General features: G+C 43.8%; 2 protein-coding genes across 2 annotated transcripts; one reads left to right on the top strand and one right to left on the bottom strand.

The window, feature by feature from the left end:
- Positions 1 to 2,302: 2,302 nt before the first annotated feature.
- LOC125560732 (uncharacterized protein K02A2.6-like) lies at positions 2,303 to 21,529 on the top strand. Its single transcript, XM_048723060.1, has 2 exons — positions 2,303 to 3,438; positions 19,575 to 21,529. The coding sequence occupies exons 1-2, from the start codon at positions 3,015 to 3,017 to the stop codon at positions 21,527 to 21,529; spliced, it is 2,379 nt and encodes a 792-aa protein (XP_048579017.1). The 5' UTR covers positions 2,303 to 3,014.
- LOC116610290 (zinc finger protein 239-like) lies at positions 10,136 to 14,423 on the bottom strand. Its single transcript, XM_032371093.2, has 2 exons — positions 14,390 to 14,423; positions 10,136 to 11,343 (listed from the first exon to the last, which is right to left on the bottom strand). Exons 1-2 carry the CDS (start codon positions 14,414 to 14,416, stop codon positions 10,540 to 10,542), a joined length of 831 nt encoding a protein of 276 aa, XP_032226984.1. The 5' UTR covers positions 14,417 to 14,423; the 3' UTR covers positions 10,136 to 10,539.
- Positions 21,530 to 21,604: the final 75 nt, after the last annotated feature.

Raw genomic sequence — 21,604 nt, 5'->3', positions numbered from 1 at the left:
TGTTTGGTGAAGTCTGTACAGTGCGCACTGTCTGTTTGGTGAAGTCTGTACAGTGCGCACTGTCTGTCTGGTGAAGTCTGTACAGTGTGCGCTATCTGTCTGGTGAAGTCTGTACAGTGCGCCCTGTTTGCTTGGTGAAGTCTGTACAGTGTGCGCTGTCTGTCTCGTGAAGTCTGTACAGTGTGCGCTGTCTGTCTGGTGGAGTCTGTACAGTGCGCGCTGTCTGTCTGGTGGAGTCTGTACAGTGTGCGCTGTCTGTCTGGTGAAGTCTTTACAGTGTGCGCTGTCTGTCTGGTGAAGTCTGTACAGTGTGCGCTGTCTGTCTGGTGAAGTCTGTACAGTGTGCGCTGTCTGTCTGGTTAAGTCTGTACAGCGTGCGCTGTCTGCCTGGTAAAGCCTTACAGTGCGCACTTTCTGCTCGGTGGAGTATGTATAGAGCGTGCTGTCTATTGTTGCTGTAGTCTGTGTAGTGCCTAGAAAACAACGTCTTAGTACTAGGAAGTCGGTAGAAAGCCCCCTTTGTCAGGCAATGTCTGTAAAGTGCACCCAGTGCGTAAAACGCAAAACTTTTCTTTATCTTTAATCTTTAATTAGGTTAAATGCTTATAGTAAGATACTAAAAGTGCAATTACTAATACGTACTAATAGAACAAATAAAATTAAAAAAAAAAGATCTGAAACGCAAAGAAAAGAGATTATCCTGAAAGAAAATCCAGAAGTCTGCAAGCAAATGTTCATAGTAGCAGAAACAAGGCAGCTGGGTATGAAAAAAATCCTGGCACCTCGGTCGTTGGACCACTTACTTAGACCCGTTACTATAGTCCAACAGTACACTATTGTCTATTTTTGTTGATGTCTGTACAGTGCACGGTATCTGGTGAACGATGTCTTTTCCATAAGAGCTGCCAGTGCACACTGTTTGTTAGGAAATCGGTTAGAGCCGCCCCTGTTAGGCAATGTCTGTGCAGTGCGCGCTGTGTGTTAGGATATCGGTTAGAGCCGCCCCTGTTAGGCAATGTCTGTGCAGTGCGCGCTGTGTGTTAGGATATCGGTTAGAGCCGCCCCTGTTAGGCAATGTCTGTGCAGTGCGCGCTGTGTGTTAGGATATCGGTTAGAGCCGCCTCTGTTAGGCAATGTCTGTGCAGTGCGCGCTGTTTGTTAGGAGGTCGGTGTAGAGCCGCCCCTGTTAGGCAATGTCTGTGCAGTGCACGCTTTGTGTCTAGTGCGTGAGGACAGTTTTTTCAACAATAACAATAGCCTTGATAATCTAACACAGTTTTTTTTTAGAATTAGCTGGCTCAAATTCACTGAACACTTTTAACCCTAATATAATTAACCTTATGAAAATTAAGATCTAAATTGTAGGAATTTCACAAAAATTGGCGACTTGCAATGAGAAACCACTTGACTTTCTGAGTGACAAATTGAGCTAAAATAGACGCAAAAATAATTACGCCCGTCACATCGGAAAAAATGAAAACACTTTTTCAAACTGTTTATTTTGCCGCTTAAATAAAAAGCGTGCGAGAGTGTGCACCCAACAATTCACATTCTTTCTCAATTTAAGACGCCAGAACTGACTAAAAAGTCCCAGGGACGTATTATAATAATTTCTACTCAAATATCTCGAAGTTCCTGTTGACGTGGACTGTTTCCTTTTATCGTACTTTTCTGTATATCACCTGGGGTCATCATCATTATCATCATGTCCTGGGAGATCTTTTGCTGTTATACCTCTATGATGTTCAGCACATTTGTATGGTTTCTGTATTGAGGGAATAATTACTGTAGATGTGTTTTCAGGTATCCAGATTGGGCAAAGTGCTTGCCACATTTACCACATTCGTATGGTTTCTGTTCTGAGTAAATCCTTAAGTGTGTTTTCAGGTTTCGAGATTCGGAAAATCACTTGCCACATTAATCACATTCGTATGGTTTCTGTCCTGAGTGAATCCTTAGATGTGTTTTCAGGTTTGCAGATTGGTTGAAGCACTTGCAATATTAATCACATTTGCATGGTTTCTGTCCTGAGTAAATCATTAGATGTTTCTTCAAGCTTCCAGATTCAGAAAAGAACTTGCCACATTTATCACATTTCTACGGTTTCTGTCCTGAGTGAATCATTAGGTGTTTCTCCAAGTTTCCAGATTCGGAAAAGCACTTGCCACACACATAACATTTGTTTGGTTTCTGTCCTGAGGGAATCATTAGGTGTTTCTTCAAGCTTTAAGATTCAGAAAAACGCTTGCCACATACATTGCATTTGTATGGTTTCTATCTTGAGTGAATCATTAGGTGTGTCTTCAGGTGTGCATGTTGGGTAAAGCACTTACCACATTCATCACATTCGTATGGTTTCTGTCCTGTTTATAATTCCTGTCCTGTGTGAATCCTTAGATGTGTTGTCAGGGCTCCAGATTGGGTAAAGCATTTGCCGCATTCATCACATTTGTATGGTTCCTGTCCTGAGTGAATCCTTAGGTGTACTTTCAACTGTCCAGATTGTTGTATTATGTATGATTGCGTGACGTTGTATGACGTCACGGTTTTGAGATAATAAAGTCACTTAGCACTTGAACGTCGTACAATATGGTGGCAGCCCTGAGGACCCGCTAAAAATCAGTTTTTAGCAGCCTTATATCCAAGTGAACAAGTCAGCGTTTTATCTGGGACATTCCGTTGGACAAACCGAAGAAAAACAGGGAAAAAACTGTGGGAGACACTATCCGTTCGACACTCTGCACAAAAACTTCACCTCAGCGAGTATAGTTCAAGGGACAACATACCGCCGACTTCAATTCACCGAGCTGGAAAGAAACACAAGAACCACAGACAGCTACCACACACTGGAAAGTACAATCTACGTCTACTTAACAGCTGAGTTGATTTATTCAAAGAGTATTTTCTGTAAATAAGCTTACAAAGACAAGCTTACCGTTGTCAGAAATAAACTACGACAAGCCGGCAGATTCACATCAATTCCAACTGTGGGAGGACTTTCATCTCAAGCGGTAATGGCTACATATCAGATCCCAGCCCCACCCCCAATGTCGTTACAGGGAGACGTAGTGGAGAACTGGCGGGACTTCGAATCCTCATGGGACTATTATACCATTGCTACCGATCTAAGGTCGAAATTGACATCCCCTCCAGGCAAGGAAATAGTAGCCGCAACACTTTGCACGGTAATGGGCCCTGAAAGCAAGAAGATAATGAACTCATTACCCACCCTGACCAACGCCGACAAGAAAGACCCGAAGAGGATTATAGAAGAGCTTAAAAAATACTTTGTACCCCAACGCAACGTGCTGTATGAACGGTTTGTTTTCAACTCTGCAACACAGAAGCCCTCCGAGTCCGTCGACGAATATGTCGTCCGCCTGCGTCATCTAGCCAACTCTTGTGAGTTCGGTGACTTGAAGGACTCTCTCATCCGAGATCGGATAGTCATAGGTACTACCGATGAGAGTGGACGTGAACGCCTTTTAAGGGAACGGCCGGTGCCAAGCCTAGATAAGCTGGTGGAAAGCCTTCGAGCTGCCGAGATCTCAAGAACTCACCGACAAGTGATAAGCGGGAAACCATACTCGAGCCAGGCAGAAACCATTCACCATACAGATAAGAGGCAGCCGAACAGAAGAAACAACTAAAGAAAGGGCCGGGGTAACAACGATAACAACGGTGGACAACAAAAAACAAACGGGAACAAAAGAAGGCAAACCCAAGACCGTAGACCACCAACCCCGGGAAGCCATAACTCCTCCACCTCCTGTCACTGGTGTAGAAAAAAGGCAGACCATGTCAAGAAAGATTGTCCTGCTAAGGATGCAAAGTGCCGTAACTGCGGCAAAACAGGCCACTACGCCGTAGTCTGTCGGTCAAACAAACAAGTGCATGAAGTAAATAGAGAAGAGGAAGGAAGCTACCAGGAAGATTACTATTTAGACGACTTCTACTTCATGGGCGAAGTGAGCACCACCAACGGTGAATTCTGGTCAGCGGAAGTGCTCATAAACCACAACCCCTGTACCTTGAAACTTGATAGTGGGTCAAAGGTGACAGTGGTTGGCGACAAGGCACCGTGGTTGGAAAACCGGCGACTGGACAAGGCGACAAGCATGTTCAGAGGACCCGGTGGAGTGAACTTGTCCCACTTGATAAAAGGACAGATAACAGACGCCTTATTTGCAGTCGGAGGGAGGACACACCGCGAAAATGTCTACGTCATGAAGAACCAATCTAAGAATCTACTTTCCAAGTCAGCAATCCAGGCACTCCAGCCTGATAATACCGTCAGCAGCAGTGCACAATGTGGAGACCGCCCCTAATTTCAAGGCAGAATTCCCCGAGTTATTCAAAGGGCTGGGCCTCATGAAGGATAAGTACAAGATACCTCTGAAACCGGACGCAGTATCAGTTTGTCTATACACACCCCGACGTGTACCGCACCCACTTCTCCCTAAGGTCAAAGAGAAGCTACTGGCCATGGTTAGTTAAAAGGTAATCTCACCAGTAAGTGAGCCCACAGACTAGTGCTCAGACATGGTGATCGCTCCCAAGCGCAATGGTGATGTAAGGATCTGCGTTGACCTGACACCGCTGAACAAGGCAGTAAAACGAGAGATCAACCCTATGGCAAGTGTCGACGAGAACTTGGCAAAGCTTAAGGACAGCAAAGTCTTCACCAAGCTAGACGCCAACTCTGGATTTTGGCAAATACCCCTCGACGAGGAGTCTCGGTTGCTCACCACCTTTGTCACACCATTTGGCAGGTACTGCTTCAACCGCCTCCCATTTGGAATCAGCTCAGCCCCTGAGATATTTCAGCATACCATGTCTCGAATCCTAGAGGGCCTCGATGGCACAGTTTGTCACATGGATGACATCCTCATACATGGGCCGACACAGGAGCTTCACGACAGCCGTGTCCGAAAAGTGTTACAGCGGCTCAAGGACGCTGGAGTCAAATTGAACGAGAAATGTGAGTTCTCTAAACAGCGCATGAAGTTTCTCGGGCATGTAATCTCGGAGGATGGGGTAGAAGCAGACCCGGAGAAAAAAGCAATCCAAGATTTTCCCCGGCCTACCACTGTGACAGAGCTCCAGCGTTTCAATGGTATGGTCAACCAGCTGGCCAAATTTATACCCGACGTAGCAACCATCAATGAGCCCCTACGCCAGCTACTTAAGAAAGAGCAGCAGTGGCTTTGGGATCAGCCTCAGGAAAGGGCATTTCAGGCGATCAAGACGAAACTTACCTCTACAGATGTGCTGGCACACTACGACCCAAACAAACGAAGCATCGTCGCTGCCGTTGCATGCCAGGACGGGCTTGGAGCAGTCTTACTGCAAAGCGATAGCAGCGGTAACCGGCGCCCAATCGCCTTCGCTTCACGCTCTCTAAACGACACGGAGAAGCGATACGCAGTCATCGAGAAGGAGGCGCTGGCCGCCACGTGGGCATGTGAAAAGTTCTCAGACTACATCCTTGGGACACCATTCACCCTAGAAACGGACCACCGCCCACTTATACCCCTTCTCTCAAGCACAGCCCCCGAGGGTTTTGAGGTTTCGCCTCCGAATGGCCAGGTATTCACCAGAGGTCACTTACGTGCAAGGAGTGCACCAAAACACAGCGGACGCCCTGTCTCGTGCACCCACAAGGAGTCCCACTCCCCAGGACTTAAAACAAATCGAGGAATTAAAACAACACAGCGAATCAGTCCTAGAGTTCCTACCTGCAACGGAACGGCGCCTCAAAGACATCCAGGAAGCCCAGGACTGCGACGCCATATGCAAGCAGGTGAAGACCTACTGCTTAGAGGGATGGCCTCCCATTATGCCATCCCTACCACTCCTAAAGCCATACTGGGAGAAGAAGCAACACTTGACGGTCAACCGAGGAATCATGATGTATGATCACAGGCTAGTTATCCCCTCAAGCATGCAACTAGAGATGCTGGAGACCATTCATGAAGGCCATCTTGGCATTACCAAGTGCCAAGGGCGCGTGAGCTCCTTGGTGTGGTGGCCGCTCATAACCAAGCAGATGGTCAACAGATGCCAAACTTGCGCCAAACTTAGACCAGAGCGAAGAGAACCCCTTATGGCGCTGATCTTACCAAACCTACCATGGAGCCGGGTCGGTACAGACCTCTTTGAACTAGAACAGACCGACTACCTTATCGTTGTCGACTACACAAGCCAGTTTGAAATCCGAAAGCTAGGATCAACTACCTCAGCTGCAGTCACGCGCCACATGTGCGAGATCTTTGCTCTGCACGGAATACCGGACACAGTCGTCTCGGATAACGGACCCCAGTATGTTAGCCAGGAATTTACCAACTTTGCCAAGGACATGGGGTTCGCCCACATCACCTCCTCTCCACACTACCCACAAGCAAATGGTGAGGTCGAGAGAGCGGTTCAGACCGCCAAGAACATCCTGCGAAAGAGCACAAACCCACACCTTGGTCTCCTAGCATACCGTTCTGCCCCCCTGGCAAACGGCCTAACCCCTAGTGAGATTCTGATGGGGCGGAAACTGCGTAACAAGTTGCCATCGGTCCCCGAGAACCTAAGACCCCGAAAGATCGACCAAGAACAGCTGCTTAAGAGAGAACAAGAATATCGAGAGCGCTACTCCAGTAACTACAACTCTCGCCACAGGGCTGTGGAACTCCCAACACTTCACCAAGGGGACAAGGTGTTCATAAGGGACCAGCAAACTTACGGAGAGATAGAGAAGAAACTTGCAAGCCCGAGATCCTACCAACTGGTAACAGAAAATGGCTCAGGGATCAGAAGGAACAGAAGAGCGTTAGTCCATGAACCAGTGGCGACATCTGGAGAGTCCAGCTCCCTACCGAGCCCTTCCAACCGACCACCAGTACGCGAAGGAGGAGAAGGATCGCCAGGACCTGCTGCGTCTCCCTCCCCTAGCCCATCTAAGGCAGTAGTTAGAAGGTCGGGCAGACTTTTAAAGCCCACTAATAATCCAGACATGATTTATTATTAGTTGGACGTTCACAAGTGTCACTGAACACCTGATTATGATGATTATTTAGTGTGGATGCAAATTAGCATTTAGACCGTTCCAATTCAAGTTTGTTAGTTATAAGTTTATGGACATGATCTTGTGTAAACTGAAAGGGGGATGTTGTATTATGTATGATTGCGTGACGTTGTATGACGTCACGGTTTTGAGATAATAAAGTCACTTAGCACTTGACCGTCGTACAATACAGATTGGTGAAAGCATTTGCCACATTCATCACATTTGTGTGGTTTCTGGCCTGAGTGAATCATTAGGTGTACTTTTAACTGTCCAGATCATTACATTTGTGTGGTTTCTGTCCTAAGTGAGTCATTAGGTGTCTCTTCAGGTGTGTTTGTCGGGTAAAGCATTTGTCACATACAACGCATTCGTATGGTTTCTGTCCTGAGTGAATCCTTAGGTAAGCAGTATCAATTCTAAACTGGAAAAAAAACCTATTAAGTGGAAACATCTTAGGGTCCTGACCCCGTACGCAGTTCTGCTCAAGGTTAAACCAATCAGCTATCGAGCTATGATTTGGGGTTTGCACGGCGCAGATCTGCGCGGTTTGAGCCAATCAGACGTTATAGATCTCGGTGACATCAAGGAGGTGTTGACATACAATAACCAGACTACTCTGTATGGCATAAATATCTGGTTATTACATGTCAACAGGGGTAAAGCCTTTGTTAATTCTCAAACAAAAGGTAAAACAAAACCTCTGAAAGTCTGAACGAAAACACCTTCCTTTGACTAAATACAATAAGCGAAAAAGGAGCGACATTATTTTCACAGGTCCTCTTTTATTATTATAGTTTCTCAAATTGATACTTTTTGTGTTTGATATGTGTATTATTTTTAGCTTACTTGAAGGGTGCTAATTTGGCGGGATTGTTATGGCGCGTTAAGAACAGTGTTCTCAAATACTGGAACTTCCTTCGTGTATCTCCTCCTTAGAGTAAATCGATTAACTCCAATATAATGCCTTCCTTATTTTCGGAGTTTATGATATTTCTTTGAATACCTTGTATCCCAGAAGAGTCCTTGCGTTATTTTCCAATTTCAACTGGAAGCTTGGCAAGCCTTAATCGGCCACGGCGGACTTGTTACTTTGCTTTCGTTGTAAATGCGCATGCAACCATACAAATATCCATCTTTGGTCGCTTAATAGTAAACTCGGAATGATCAAGCCGGCTATAACGCGAGGCAACGCGAGTTGGAGTGCTTATCATTGCAAGTGGTCACAAGACACAAAGCGCAGTCCTGCGCTTGCATTAGCCAATAATGATACAATTATTCACTTCCTTTAGCGCAGGACTGCTCATGTATCAGCGAATCCCGTATTTAGCGTGATATCGGAACCCACGTGAACTGCTACCTAGCGCCTGGTTAATTAACCTGGTTAATCTACTCGGCTTAGTTTCGTATTTTAACTCAAACATATTGATTAAAAATAAACTTCTCACTACATCCAGAGTACTTTTCAATTATCTGTTAAGGACTCGCTTATTTTGAGAAATTTCGGGCTCGTTATGAAAGTAACGCAAAACGGCAAAACTTGAGCGCAGCCCTGCGCTCGCATTAGCCAATAATGATACAATTATTCACTTCCTGTTGCGCAGGACTGCTCATGTATCAGCGAATCCCGTATTTAGCGTGATATCGGAACCCATGTGAACTTCTACCTAGCGCAGAGCAGCTTATGCCCTTGTACCTGCCACTTGGTTAATCTACTCTGCTTAGTTTCGTATTTTCAATCAAACATGTTGTTTAAAAGTAAACGTGTCTATAGTTATGAAAGTGATGCGAAACGGGAAAACTTGTGAGTTAATTACGAGTTTCGCGCACGACTGCACCGTTTTGTGCTTATCTTTCAAGATATTTTTTACTTCACTGTTAGCAAAGCGGCTGTTATCTTATCAAATCAAAAATAACAATAGTATGATAAAGCCGGCTATAACGTGAAGCAACGCGAGTTGGAGTGCTTATCATTGCAAGTGGTCACAAGACACAAAGCGCAGTCCTGCTCTTGCATTAGCCAATAATGATACAATTATTCACTTCCTTTAGCGCAGGACTGCTCATGTATCAGCGAATCCCGTATTTAGCGTAACATCGGAACATATTGATTAAAAATAAACGTGTCACTATATCCAGAGTACTTCTCAATTATCTGTTAAGTACTCGCTTATTTTGAGAAATTTCGGGCTCGTTATGAAAGTAACGCGGAACGGCAAAACTTGAGCGCGGCCCTGCGCTCGCATTAGCCAATAATAATACAAGTATTTACTTCCTGTTTCGCAGGACTGCTCATGTATCAGCGAATCCCGTATTTAGAGTGATATCGGAACCCACGTGAACTGCTACCTAGCGCCTGGTTAATTAACCTGGTTAATCTACTCGGCTTAGTTTCGTATTTTAACTCAAACAGAGCAGAGCAGAGCAGCTTATGCCCTAAACACTCAACAACTCAAGCTGTACTAAGCGTTGTTGACAAAATACAGAAAGCCATAGAATTGGGCCAATTTTCGTGCGGACTTTTCCTTGACCTTAGTAAAGCTTTTGATACTGTAGACCACTCGATTCTTTTACGCAAACTCGAACATTATGGAATTCGTGGCATCGCGTATGGCTGGTTTTCTTCCTACCTTACAAATCGAAAACAGTTCACACAAATTGGAAGATGCAAATCTTCACTGAGCTCCATCTCCTACGGAGTTCCCCAAGGGTCTGTGCTTGGTCCGGTTCTTTTTCTACTATAGATTAACGACTTTAACAACTCCTCCCAAACCCTCCCAAACTCTCCCCACAACTTTTGACTCTTTCTTTCATATAATTTCCCACAAATACAACACCCGACTTTCTGCCAAATCTAGTTACACCCTACCTAAAGCACGAACCAACTACGGGAAATTCAACATCCGATTTAGAGGTGTACAAATTTGGAACGAACTCACCAAAAATGACAAAGACCTAAATATGAAATCCTTCAAAAAAAAATTATCAGACGACATGGTCGCCACCTATTAACCCACTCACATCTTCACCTGTAACCCATACCATCACCTCATTCTTGGCCATATATTCCTTCTTTCCTTCTTTCCTTGTTTCCGCTCTGCTTGTACGAGCTTGTATTCTTGTCGTATCCTTGCTGTATCCTTGTCGTGTCTCTATATTTGTGTTTTTCTCGTACGTTCTTGCTTATGCACACAGCCTCCAGATCTCCAAACTAGGATTTTTCCCTAACATTTAAGTGCACCCTTGCCCGTTTAGCTCTCAAGCTATTCTAGGGTGCCCGCACCGAAGCATTGTCCCCCCTTGGTATGCACTCTAGGGTTTTTTTTCTCCTCTCCCTCTCAATAAATATATGAATATAAAAAGAAAGAAAAAAAGAAAAAGAAGAGTAATATTATATCTCTAATGAAAACAAAATAAAAAAAAAAACCAACCTATGTAACACTTAATTTTGTGTGCAAATAAAAGATGTTTGTTGTTGTTGGTTTCTATCTTGAGTGAATACTTAGGTGTGTTTTCAGGTTCCTATATAGGATAAAGCACTTGCCACATTCATCACATTTGTAAGGCTTCTGTCCTGAGTGAATCATTAGGTGTTTCTTCAAGTTTCCAGATTCGGAAAAGCACTTGCCGCACACGTCACATTTGTACGGTTTCTGTCCTGAGTGAATCATAAGGTGTCTTTTCAAGTTTCTAGATTCGGAAAAGCACTTGCCACACACGTCACATTTGTATGGTTTCTGTCCTGAGTGAATCCTCAGGTGTGTTTTAAGGCGTTCAGATCGGGTAAAGCACTTGCCACATTCACCACATTCGTATGGTTTCTGTCCTGTGTGTATCTTTAGGTGTCTTTTCAGGTCTACATATTGGATAAAGCACTTGCCACATTCATCACATTTGTATGGTTTCTGTCCTGAGTGAATCCTTAGGTGTGTTTTCAGGTTTGCAGATTGGTTGAAGCACTTGCCACATTCATCACATTTGTATGGTTTCTGTCCTGAGTGAATCCTTAGGTGTCTATTCAGGGCTCCAGATTGGGTAAAGCCCTTACCACATTCATCACATCTGTATGGTTTCTGCCCTGAGTGAATCATTAGGTGTCTCTTCAGGTATGCATGTCGGGTAAAACCCATGCCACATTCACCACATTCATTTGGTTTCTCAGATAAATTCAATGCTTTTGATGCTTCCTTTGCAATCTTTTCCAAATCAAAAAGCTCTGGCTCAACTTTTATTTTCTGCTTGCAGATGAAATCTTGCCTTTCTTTATAAGGTTTCTTTAATTGTTCTTTCTATAAAATAAAATAAATAAATATAGTTTACAGGGGTAGTCAGTTTGTACAACACACAACCACACTAAATGCAAATCATCTACTTGAACAAAATTCATTTCAATCACAGCTCCATATATCATCTGTATTGATATTAGGTGCCACTCTCTATAAAAAAATGTCTAAATTTGCTAACTAAGTAACTCCAATCCTCCAGGTTTATTCCCATGACCTCAAGACACAATGCCCATTTCTGTATGGATTCTGGAACCCATGACAAATCTTGGCGTCATTATAGGTTGAAAAGTATGTTATGCGATATCTACAGATATCCATCCGGTCAGAGCCCAAAAGAAGAGAGATACATAGTAAATCCACCTTTGCTTGCAAAAATCCAAAATCATAGCATTCCATTATTCCCTATTTTACCCCAGTGATGAATTTTCACGCGCGCTCATTGGTCAATAAGGGTCACATGCTCAATTCAAGGGACAAATATCAGTCGATAACGTCCAGCCAAAGTGATATCTGTCCTGTGAACATTTTTGTGCAGTAAAACTCACTTTTCATCTGCTCAATAACTCCTAAACAAACACCAAGGTTTTCAAAACGCTATGAAGGTACATAGATAATGCTTTATTTCTTTTATAGAATTATCATCAATATGTTTTTTTAGAATTTATGCTGAAACGGGAAAGAGAAAGCAATGAAAAAAAACTTCACAACAACGCGCACTCATGGAATCATTCCCGTGCATGTCAGCGTGCGCAGAAGACATTTAAAAATTAAAACTTTTGCTGCAATTTCTATTCCAGCTCTTAGCAGAACAATAAGAAAACAGTCTAGGTGAAAATCCATCAGTTGAAATGCAAGTTTTGATCGTGTAGTTTTTGTTCTTTGGATTGTTGTGTGGATTTTTATGAATTGCGAATGGCAAAAATAACAGCGCGTGCTCACGGCTTCATTCCAATGCACATCAGTGTGCTATGAAGACACTTTTCGCATTCAGTGTAGTCACTGGGATATAAAATAAATAAACCCCTTCTTTGGCTTACTGTGATATCGGCAGATAATGCCAGCTGATGAGAAATGGTCCTCAAAATTTTACAGTTGCCCAGTTCGCTTCTCGGCCAACTGTTTACTTTTCGTACCATTTCTCATCCTTGGACATTATCCGCCCATATCCCAGGCACCAGAAGGGGTTTATTTACTAAATAGACTCTCCCACCATCCTAACAGTTGTTGTTCTATTAAACAAATCTGCAATTTATTTGGGCCCTGAATAAAATAAAAATATATGTATAATCTTGATTTTCAATGTAAATCACATATCATAACACTGTTTGTTGCTAAAAATGTAAGAAGCCACAAGTGAGCCATATCCTATTAATAATATAATCTATATGAAATTTATTTTTTATTGATTTAAGTATAAAGCAAGCAACAATATCAATTTACTGTATGTTAACATATTTTGAAGTCAAATAAGAGGGCTATAGAATGTCCAGACTTGAAATTAGTGCATATCATATATTTTCAAGGATCTAGACCAACAACACTAGAAAGACAACACAATACTCGAGTTTTTTATTGAATTTTTTTCCATAAAACGATGACATTCAAGGCTTTCCTAGTACAAGATTTCTGACACACTACTCTACTTATATTTTGTGGGAACCTGTCTCAATTTACACATATGCTCTACTTTTATTGCAAATCGACATGGTAAGAAGATCCCGACACTCAATGAGGAAGATAAATATATTTTATGGTAAAAAACCACAAATTATATTTTTTGGAAGCTGGTCAAGTGTCGTGATGCAAAGTAGCCTATTCTTTGGGATTTATTCACCAACATAGTGGTTTGTAGGAGACAATTTCTATCAATTGTTTCAAACTACTTCTCCACTTCGAATTAGATCAAGAAATAAAGGTAAATACCTCGAGTCCATTCATGAATGTCCAGAACACATTTAATCATGTCTTAAAGTAAACTGTTAGTGTCTAAAGTAGGCAGAACATAATTCTTATCTTAGCCTCACATGTCTCGGGTCCCTTCGGGTAGCAAATGTAAACATGAGTAAATACAGCGAAATAAATCCAACCTGAAATAGTTTTGCACAATTACTTGGTAGAAATTGTGTCTACTGTATGATAAAATATGCAGTAATGAAATCCTGAATCTGCCCTTCAACTGCACAAATAACATGGATTTGAGAGCTGGAATCTCAAAATCCAAGATTGCAGCTATGACACAGTTTTAAATTATACAGAAGGTATTCTGGTAACATGGCATTGCAATGACTTAGAACGGTAGGCAAGACACTTCGTGTGAGAAAAGGACCTGTGTAAGGTCGAAATGAGTGTACTAAAAAAAGGGACACACAATGGTGCATGCGCTTCCTGGAAATTGCAAAATCATGCCTGTTGTTAGGAACGACGAAAAAAAAAAACAGTTGCGTTTTATTACAGGGCAGTATCCCGGTAAAAATAAGAATCCATCAACTACTGTAAGGCACAAACACGAGAGATGAGAGGGCAAAGCACTGTTGGGTGTTTCACTTATTATAAATCCACCTTTGCTTGCACAAAATCTTAAAGCATAGCAGTCCATGTCCAAATGCTAGATACCAAAAAAGATACTAGATAATTTGGAAAAAAATCTGTTTGTTTCTAAGTAGCAATTTAATATCCGTTTTGTCTGTGTGTGTTAGTGTTTGTAGGAAAAACATCTGCCAAAAGCAGAAAGGAAACTCGAGGCACAATTGGAAAAAAAAAATCCAACTATCTAATCTAGAACTAAACTCACAGGAGAGCGATTGCCAAAAGCGAAAGCAGCGACATAAATACATAACAACAGAGTCCTAGAGAATAACACAACCACATAGATTTGATTTGATTTGATTTATTATTACTCCTATAGGTAGCTTTCGCTAATACTAGGAGGCCCTTCGGCTAGTAAGCACTGTCACTGGGGGTGGTCACTGCCAGAGTGGAACAGGTTCCATAGACAAATACTATCCCAGAATCACTAAAAATGGTAAAAGGGAGAGTATATCATACCAACCTTCTCACCACGCGACTCGTCCGCCATTTTGATCTTTTTTGTGAAACACACAGGAAGCCCACCAAGGTTGCCTCTTTTGACCAATATGTCAACGGGACTCCTGTGGAAACCTCACGGCGACGAAGAGGTTGGGACTCAAACTTTTCCTCCAGTTTCTTCTTTACTGTTCTGCTGTCTTTTTAATGTTCTCTTTTGCAATTCAGACGCATCAGCTAAGAAAACCAATCAAATTAACCGTCCTCTAGTACCAACAAAGGGGTGAACCGGAGTCGAACTCATCTCGTCGTATGAGCAGGGTGGGGTCCGTACGGTGGACAGGCCCCTGAAAGTAGTTATCAATAGAGACGCTTCTGTATGAAAACGAGGTTCTAAAATAAATTTGACGGAATGATGAGTCAAACGGTTAAGAAACCCAATAAATGTAACGCGATGTCGCCGGTTCGCGGCTCTTTGGTAGTGAAGTTTGGAGCCTATGGTCTTTAGGGTGGGAGAGAGTGGTACAAAATATCTATCGATGCCTAAGCGATGGTCGGTGATGGTCGGCACAAATAACGCCACCAGAAAAGGTACTCTGGTTATTGCATTTTTTTTCTGCCCGGAAACTTGTAGTCGAATCTCCAAAATCTCGTCTTTAAGACTTTTTCAGGGCAACTTAAAAAGAAACTACCGTAATCATTACTTGGTTAAACAAAGCCGCCTTTTTCTGAATTTGGATGTTAGTTTTGGTAATACAGATACAATGTCTATCTCGCTTGCAAAACTTTCAAGAGTTTTTCAATTCTTCACTGCGCACGAAGTGAACCTTGGACCATAAGCTCATCAGTTTTACGGCCCTTTTATATGTCACTGCCCTTCGAAAAGTGCATAAGTATTTACTAGATGCGCTAGTTTGCGGGCTAGGAAAGGTAAGGTAGCGTCATTGAAACTGGCAAAATAGCAGCCTGTGTTCCGAGAGGTCTTCGTGGGAATCGATATATCCACGCTGCATATGGTCATCTCAGGTCCCATGGTCCTAGTTATTCGCACTATTTCGACAATAAGCTTGCTATCAGTTATCAGTTACCGTGCGCGCTATCTGTCTGGTGAAGTCTGTACAATGTGCGCTAAGTGTCTGGCGTAGTCTGCACAGTCAATGCTGTCTGTTTATTAAAGCATGTACAGCGTACGCTATCTGTCTGGTGAGGTCTGTACAGTGTGCGCTGTCTGTTTGGTGAAGTCTGTACAGTGTGCGCTGTCTGTCTGGTGGAGTCTGTACAGTGTGCGCTTTCTGTCTGGTGAGGTCTGTACAGTGTGCGCTGTCTGTCTGGTGAAGTCTGTACAGCGCGGGCTGTTTGTTTGCTGAAGTCTATACAGTGCGCGCTATCTGTTTAGTAATGTCTATACAGTGTATGCTGTCTTTCTGGTAAAGTCTGCACGGTGAGTGCTGTATGTCTGGTGAGGTCTGTACAGTGCGCGCTGTATTTGCATTATTTATCAGTTTTCAAAGAAGTTTCAAATTTAGAGTACTAGATTTATTATGTAATAATAACAAGCCAGGTAAATATTAAAACCTGTTGTCAAGAGAATTTCGACAATTAGCTTGCTATCAATTATTGAGCTCGCAATTTTGGTACAGTTCGCGCTGTCTGTCCGGTGAAGTCTGTATAGTGTGCGCTGTCAGTCTGGTGAAGTCTGTACAGTGTGCGCTATCAGTCTGGTGAAGTCTGTACAGTGCGCGCTGTCTAACTGGTAAAGTCTGTACAGTGCGCGCTGTCTGTCTGGTGAAGTCTGTAAAGTATGCACTGTCTGGTTAAGTCTGTGGGTTGTCAGTCTAAAGAGGTCTGTAGTGTGCGCTGTCTGTCTGGTGAAGTCTGTACAGTGTGCGCCGTCTAATTGGTGAAGTCTGTACAGTGTGCGCTGTCTATTGTTGCTGTAGTCTGTGCAGTGCCTGGAAAACAATGTCTTATCGGTAAAGCACGCTTAGTACTAGGAAGTCGGTAGAAAGCCCCCTTTGTCAGGCAATGTCTGTAAAGTGCACGCAGTGCGTAAAACGCAAAACTTTTTTTTATCTTTAATCTTTGATTAGGTTAAATGCTTATAGTAAGATACTAAAAGTGCAATTACTAATACGTACTAATAGAACAAATAAAATAAAAAAAAACAAGATCTGAAACGCAAGAAAAGAGATTATCCTGAAAGAAAATCCAGAAGTCTGCAGGCAAATGTTCATAGTAGCAGAAACAAGGCAGCGGGGTATGAAAAAGGTCCTGGCACCTCGGTCGTTGGACCACTTACTTAGACCCGTTACTATAGTCCAACAGTACACTATTGTCTATTTTTGTTGATGTCTGTACAGTGCACGGTATCTGCCTGGTGAACGATGTCTTTTCCATAAGAGCTGCCAGTGCACACTGTGTGTTAGGAGGTCGGTGTAGAGCCGCCTCTTTTAGGCAATGTCTGTGCAGTGCGCGCTGTGTGTTAGGAGGTCGGTGTAGAGCCGCCTCTGTTAGGCAATGTCTGTGCAGTGCGCGCTGTGTGTTAGGAGGTCGGTGTAGAGCCGCCTCTGTTAGGCAATGTCTGTGCAGTGCGCGCTGTGTGTTAGGAGGTCGGTGTAGAGCCGCCTCTGTTAGGCAATGTCTGTGCAGTGCGCGCTGTGTGTTAGGAGGTCGGTGTAGAGCCGCCTCTGTTAGGCAATGTCTGTGCAGTGCGCGCTGTGTGTTAGGATATCGGTTAGAGCCGCCCCTGTTAGGCAATGTCTGTGCAGTGCGCGCTGTGTGTTAGGATATCGGTTAGAGCCGCCCCTGTTAGGCAATGTCTGTGCAGTGCGCGCTGTGTGTTAGGATATCGGTTAGAGCCGCCCCTGTTAGGCAATGTCTGTGCAGTGCGCGCTGTGTGTTAGGATATCGGTTAGAGCCGCCTCTGTTAGGCAATGTCTGTGCAGTGCGCGCTGTTTGTTAGGAGGTCGGTGTAGAGCCGCCCCTGTTAGGCAATGTCTGTGCAGTGCACGCTTTGTGTCTAGTGCGTGAGGACAGTTTTTTCAACAATAACAATAGCCTTGATAATCTAACACAGTTTTTTTTTAGAATTAGCTGGCTCAAATTCACTGAACACTTTTAACCCTAATATAATTAACCTTATGAAAATTAAGATCTAAATTGTAGGAATTTCACAAAAATTGGCGACTTGCAATGAGAAACCACTTGACTTTCTGAGTGACAAATTGAGCTAAAATAGACGCAAAAATAATTACGCCCGTCACATCGGAAAAAATGAAAACACTTTTTCAAACTGTTTATTTTGCCGCTTAAATAAAAAGCGTGCGAGAGTGTGCACCCAACAATTCACATTCTTTCTCAATTTAAGACGCCAGAACTGACTAAAAAGTCCCAGGGACGTATTATAATAATTTCTACTCAAATATCTCGAAGTTCCTGTTGACGTGGACTGTTTCCTTTTATCGTACTTTTCTGTATATCACCTGGGGTCATCATCATTATCATCATGTCCTGGGAGATCTTTTGCTGTTATACCTCTATGATGTTCAGCACATTTGTATGGTTTCTGTATTGAGGGAATAATTACTGTAGATGTGTTTTCAGGTATCCAGATTGGGCAAAGTGCTTGCCACATTTACCACATTCGTATGGTTTCTGTTCTGAGTAAATCCTTAAGTGTGTTTTCAGGTTTCGAGATTCGGAAAATCACTTGCCACATTAATCACATTCGTATGGTTTCTGTCCTGAGTGAATCCTTAGATGTGTTTTCAGGTTTGCAGATTGGTTGAAGCACTTGCAATATTAATCACATTTGTATGGTTTCTGTCCTGAGTAAATCATTAGATGTTTCTTCAAGCTTCCAGATTCAGAAAAGGACTTGCCACATTTATCACATTTGTACGGTTTCTGTCCTGAGTGAATCATTAGGTGTTTCTTCAAGTTTCCAGATTCGGAAAAGCACTTGCCACACACATAACATTTGTATGGTTTCTGTCCTGAGGGAATCATTAGGTGTTTCTTCAAGCTTTAAGATTCAGAAAAACGCTTGCCACATACATTGCATTTGTATGGTTTCTATCTTGAGTGAATCATTAGGTGTGTCTTCAGGTGTACATGTTGGGTAAAGCACTTACCACATTCATCACATTCGTATGGTTTCTGTCCTGTTTATAATTCCTGTCCTGTGTGAATCCTTAGATGTGTTGTCAGGGCTCCAGATTGGGTAAAGCATTTGCCGCATTCATCACATTTGTATGGTTCCTGTCCTGAGTGAATCCTTAGGTGTACTTTCAACTGTCCAGATTGTTGTATTATGTATGATTGCGTGACGTTGTATGACGTCACGGTTTTGAGATAATAAAGTCACTTAGCACTTGAACGTCGTACAATATGGTGGCAGCCCTGAGGACCCGCTAAAAATCAGTTTTTAGCAGCCTAATATCCAAGTGAACAAGTCAGCGTTTTATCTGGGACATCCCGTTGGACAAACCGAAGAAAAACAGGGAAAAAACTGTGGGAGACACTATCCGTTCGACACTCTGCACAAAAACTTAACCTCAGCGAGTATAGTTCAAGTCAAGGGACAACATACCGCCGACTTCAATTCACCGAGCTGGAAAGAAACACAAGAACCACAGACAGCTACCACACACTGGGAAGTACAATCTACGTCGACTTAACAGCTGAGTTGATTTATTCAAATAGTATTTTCTGTAAATAAGCTTACAAAGACAAGCTTACCGTTGTCAGAAATAAACAACAACAAGCCGGCAGATTCACATCAATTCCAACTGTGGGAGGACTTTCATCTCAAGCGGTAATGGCTACATATCAGATCCCAGCCCCACCCCCAATGTCGTTACAGGGAGACGTAGTGGAGAACTGGCGGGACTTCGAATCCTCATGGGACTATTATACCATTGCTACCGATCTAAGGTCGAAATTGACATCCCCTCCAGGCAAGGAAATAGTAGCCGCAACACTTTGCACGGTGATGGGCCCTGAAAGCAAGAATATAATGAACTCATTACCCACCCTGACCAACGCCGACAGGAAAGACCCGAAGAGGATTATAGAAGAGCTTAGAAAATACTTTGTACCCGAACGCAACGTGCTGTATGAACGGTTTGTTTTCAACTCTGCAACACAGAAGCCCTCCGAGTCCGTCGACTCTTGTGAGTTCGGTGACTTGAAGGACTCTCTCATCCAAGATCGGATAGTCATAGGTACTACCGATGAGAGTGGACGTGAACGCCTTTTGAGGGAACGGCCGGTGCCAAGCCTAGATAAGCTGGTGGAAAGCCTTCGAGCTGCCGAGATCTCAAGAACTCACCGACAAGTGATAAGCGGGAAACCATACTCGAGCCAGGCAGAAATCATTCACCATACAGATAAGAGGCAGCCGAACAGAAGAAACAACAAAAGAAAGGGCCGGGGTAACAACGGTGGACAACAAAAAACAAACGGGAACCAAAGAAGGCAAACCCAAGACCGTAGACCACCAACCCCGGGAAGCCATAACTCCTCCACCTCCTGTCACTGGTGTGGAAAAAAGGCAGACCATGTCAAGAAAGATTGTCCTGCTAAGGATGCAAAGTGCCGTAACTGCGGCAAAACAGGCCACTACGCCGTAGTCTGTCGGTCAAACAAACAAGTGCATGAAGTAAATAGAGAAGAGGAAGGAAGCTACCAGGAAGATTACTATTTAGACGACTGCTACTTCATGGGCGAAGTGAGCACCACCAACGATGAATTCTGGTCAGCGGAAGTGCTCATAAACCACAACCCCTGTACCTTGAAACTTGATAGTGGGTCAAAGGTGACAGTGGTTGGCGACAAGGCACCGTGGTTGGAAAACCGGCGACTGGACAAGGCGACAAGCATGTTCAGAGGACCCGGTGGAGTGAACTTGTCCCACTTGATAAAAGGACAGATAACAGACGCCTTATTTGCAGTCGGAGGGAGGACACACCGCGAAAATGTCTACGTCATGAAGAACCAATCTAAGAATCTACTTTCCAAGTCAGCAATCCAGGCACTCCAGCTGTTAATACCGTCAGCAGCAGTGCACAATGTGGAGACCGCCCCTAATTTCAAGGCAGAATTCCCCGAGTTATTCAAAGGGCTGGGCCTTATGAAGGATAAGTACAAGATACCTCTGAAACCGGACGCAGTATCAGTTTGTCTATACACACCCCGACGTGTACCACACCCACTTCTCCCTAAGGTCAAAGAGAAGCTACTGGCCATGGTTCGTCAGAAGGTAATCTCACCAGTAAGTGAGCCCACAGACTGGTGCTCAGGCATGGTGATCGCTCCCAAGCGCAATGGTGATGTAAGGATCTGCGTTGACCTGACACCGCTGAACAAGGCAGTAAAACGAGAGATCCACCCTATGGCAAGTGTCGACGAGAACTTGGCAAAGCTTAAGGACAGCAAAATCTTCACCAAGCTAGACGCCAACTCTGGATTTTGGCAAATACCCCTCGACGAGGAGTCTCGGTTGCTCACCACCTTTGTCCCACCATTTGGCAGGTACTGCTTCAACCGCCTCCCATTTGGAATCAGCTCAGCCCCTGAGATATTTCAGCGTACCATGTCTCGAATCGTAGAGGGCATCGATGGCACAGTTTGTCACATGGATGACATCCTCATACATGGGCCGACACAGGAGCTTCACGACAGCCGTGTCCGAAAAGTGTTACAGCGGCTCAAGGACGCTGGAGTCAAATTGAACGAGAAATGTGAGTTCTCTAAACAGCGCATGAAGTTTCTCGGGCATGTAATCTCGGAGGATGGGGTAGAAGCAGACCCGGAGAAAAAAGCAATCCAAGATTTTCTCCGACCTACCACTGTGACAGAGCTCCAGCGTTTCAATGGTATGGTCAACCAGCTGGCCAAATTTATACCCGACGTAGCAACCATCAATGAGCCCCTACGCCAGCTACTTAAGAAAGAGCAGCAGTGGCTTTGGGATCAGCCTCAGGAAAGGGCCTTTCAGGCGATCAAGACGAAACTTACCTCTACAGATGTGCTGGCACACTACGATCCAAACAAACGAAGCATCGTCGCTGCCGTGCATGCCAGGACGGGCTTGGAGCAGTCTTACTGCAAAGCGACAGCAGCGGTAACCGGCGCCCAATCGCCTTCGCTTCACGCTCTCTAAACGACACGGAGAAGCGATACGCAGTCATCGAGAAGGAGGCGCTGGCCGCCACGTGGGCATGTGAAAAGTTCTCAG

The sequence above is a fragment of the Nematostella vectensis genome, chromosome 15, assembly GCF_932526225.1.
Source record: "Nematostella vectensis chromosome 15, jaNemVect1.1, whole genome shotgun sequence".
Taxonomy (NCBI): domain Eukaryota; kingdom Metazoa; phylum Cnidaria; class Anthozoa; order Actiniaria; family Edwardsiidae; genus Nematostella; species Nematostella vectensis.
The sequence above is the reverse complement of the archived record's forward strand: the minus strand, read 5'-3'. Positions and strand labels throughout refer to the sequence as shown.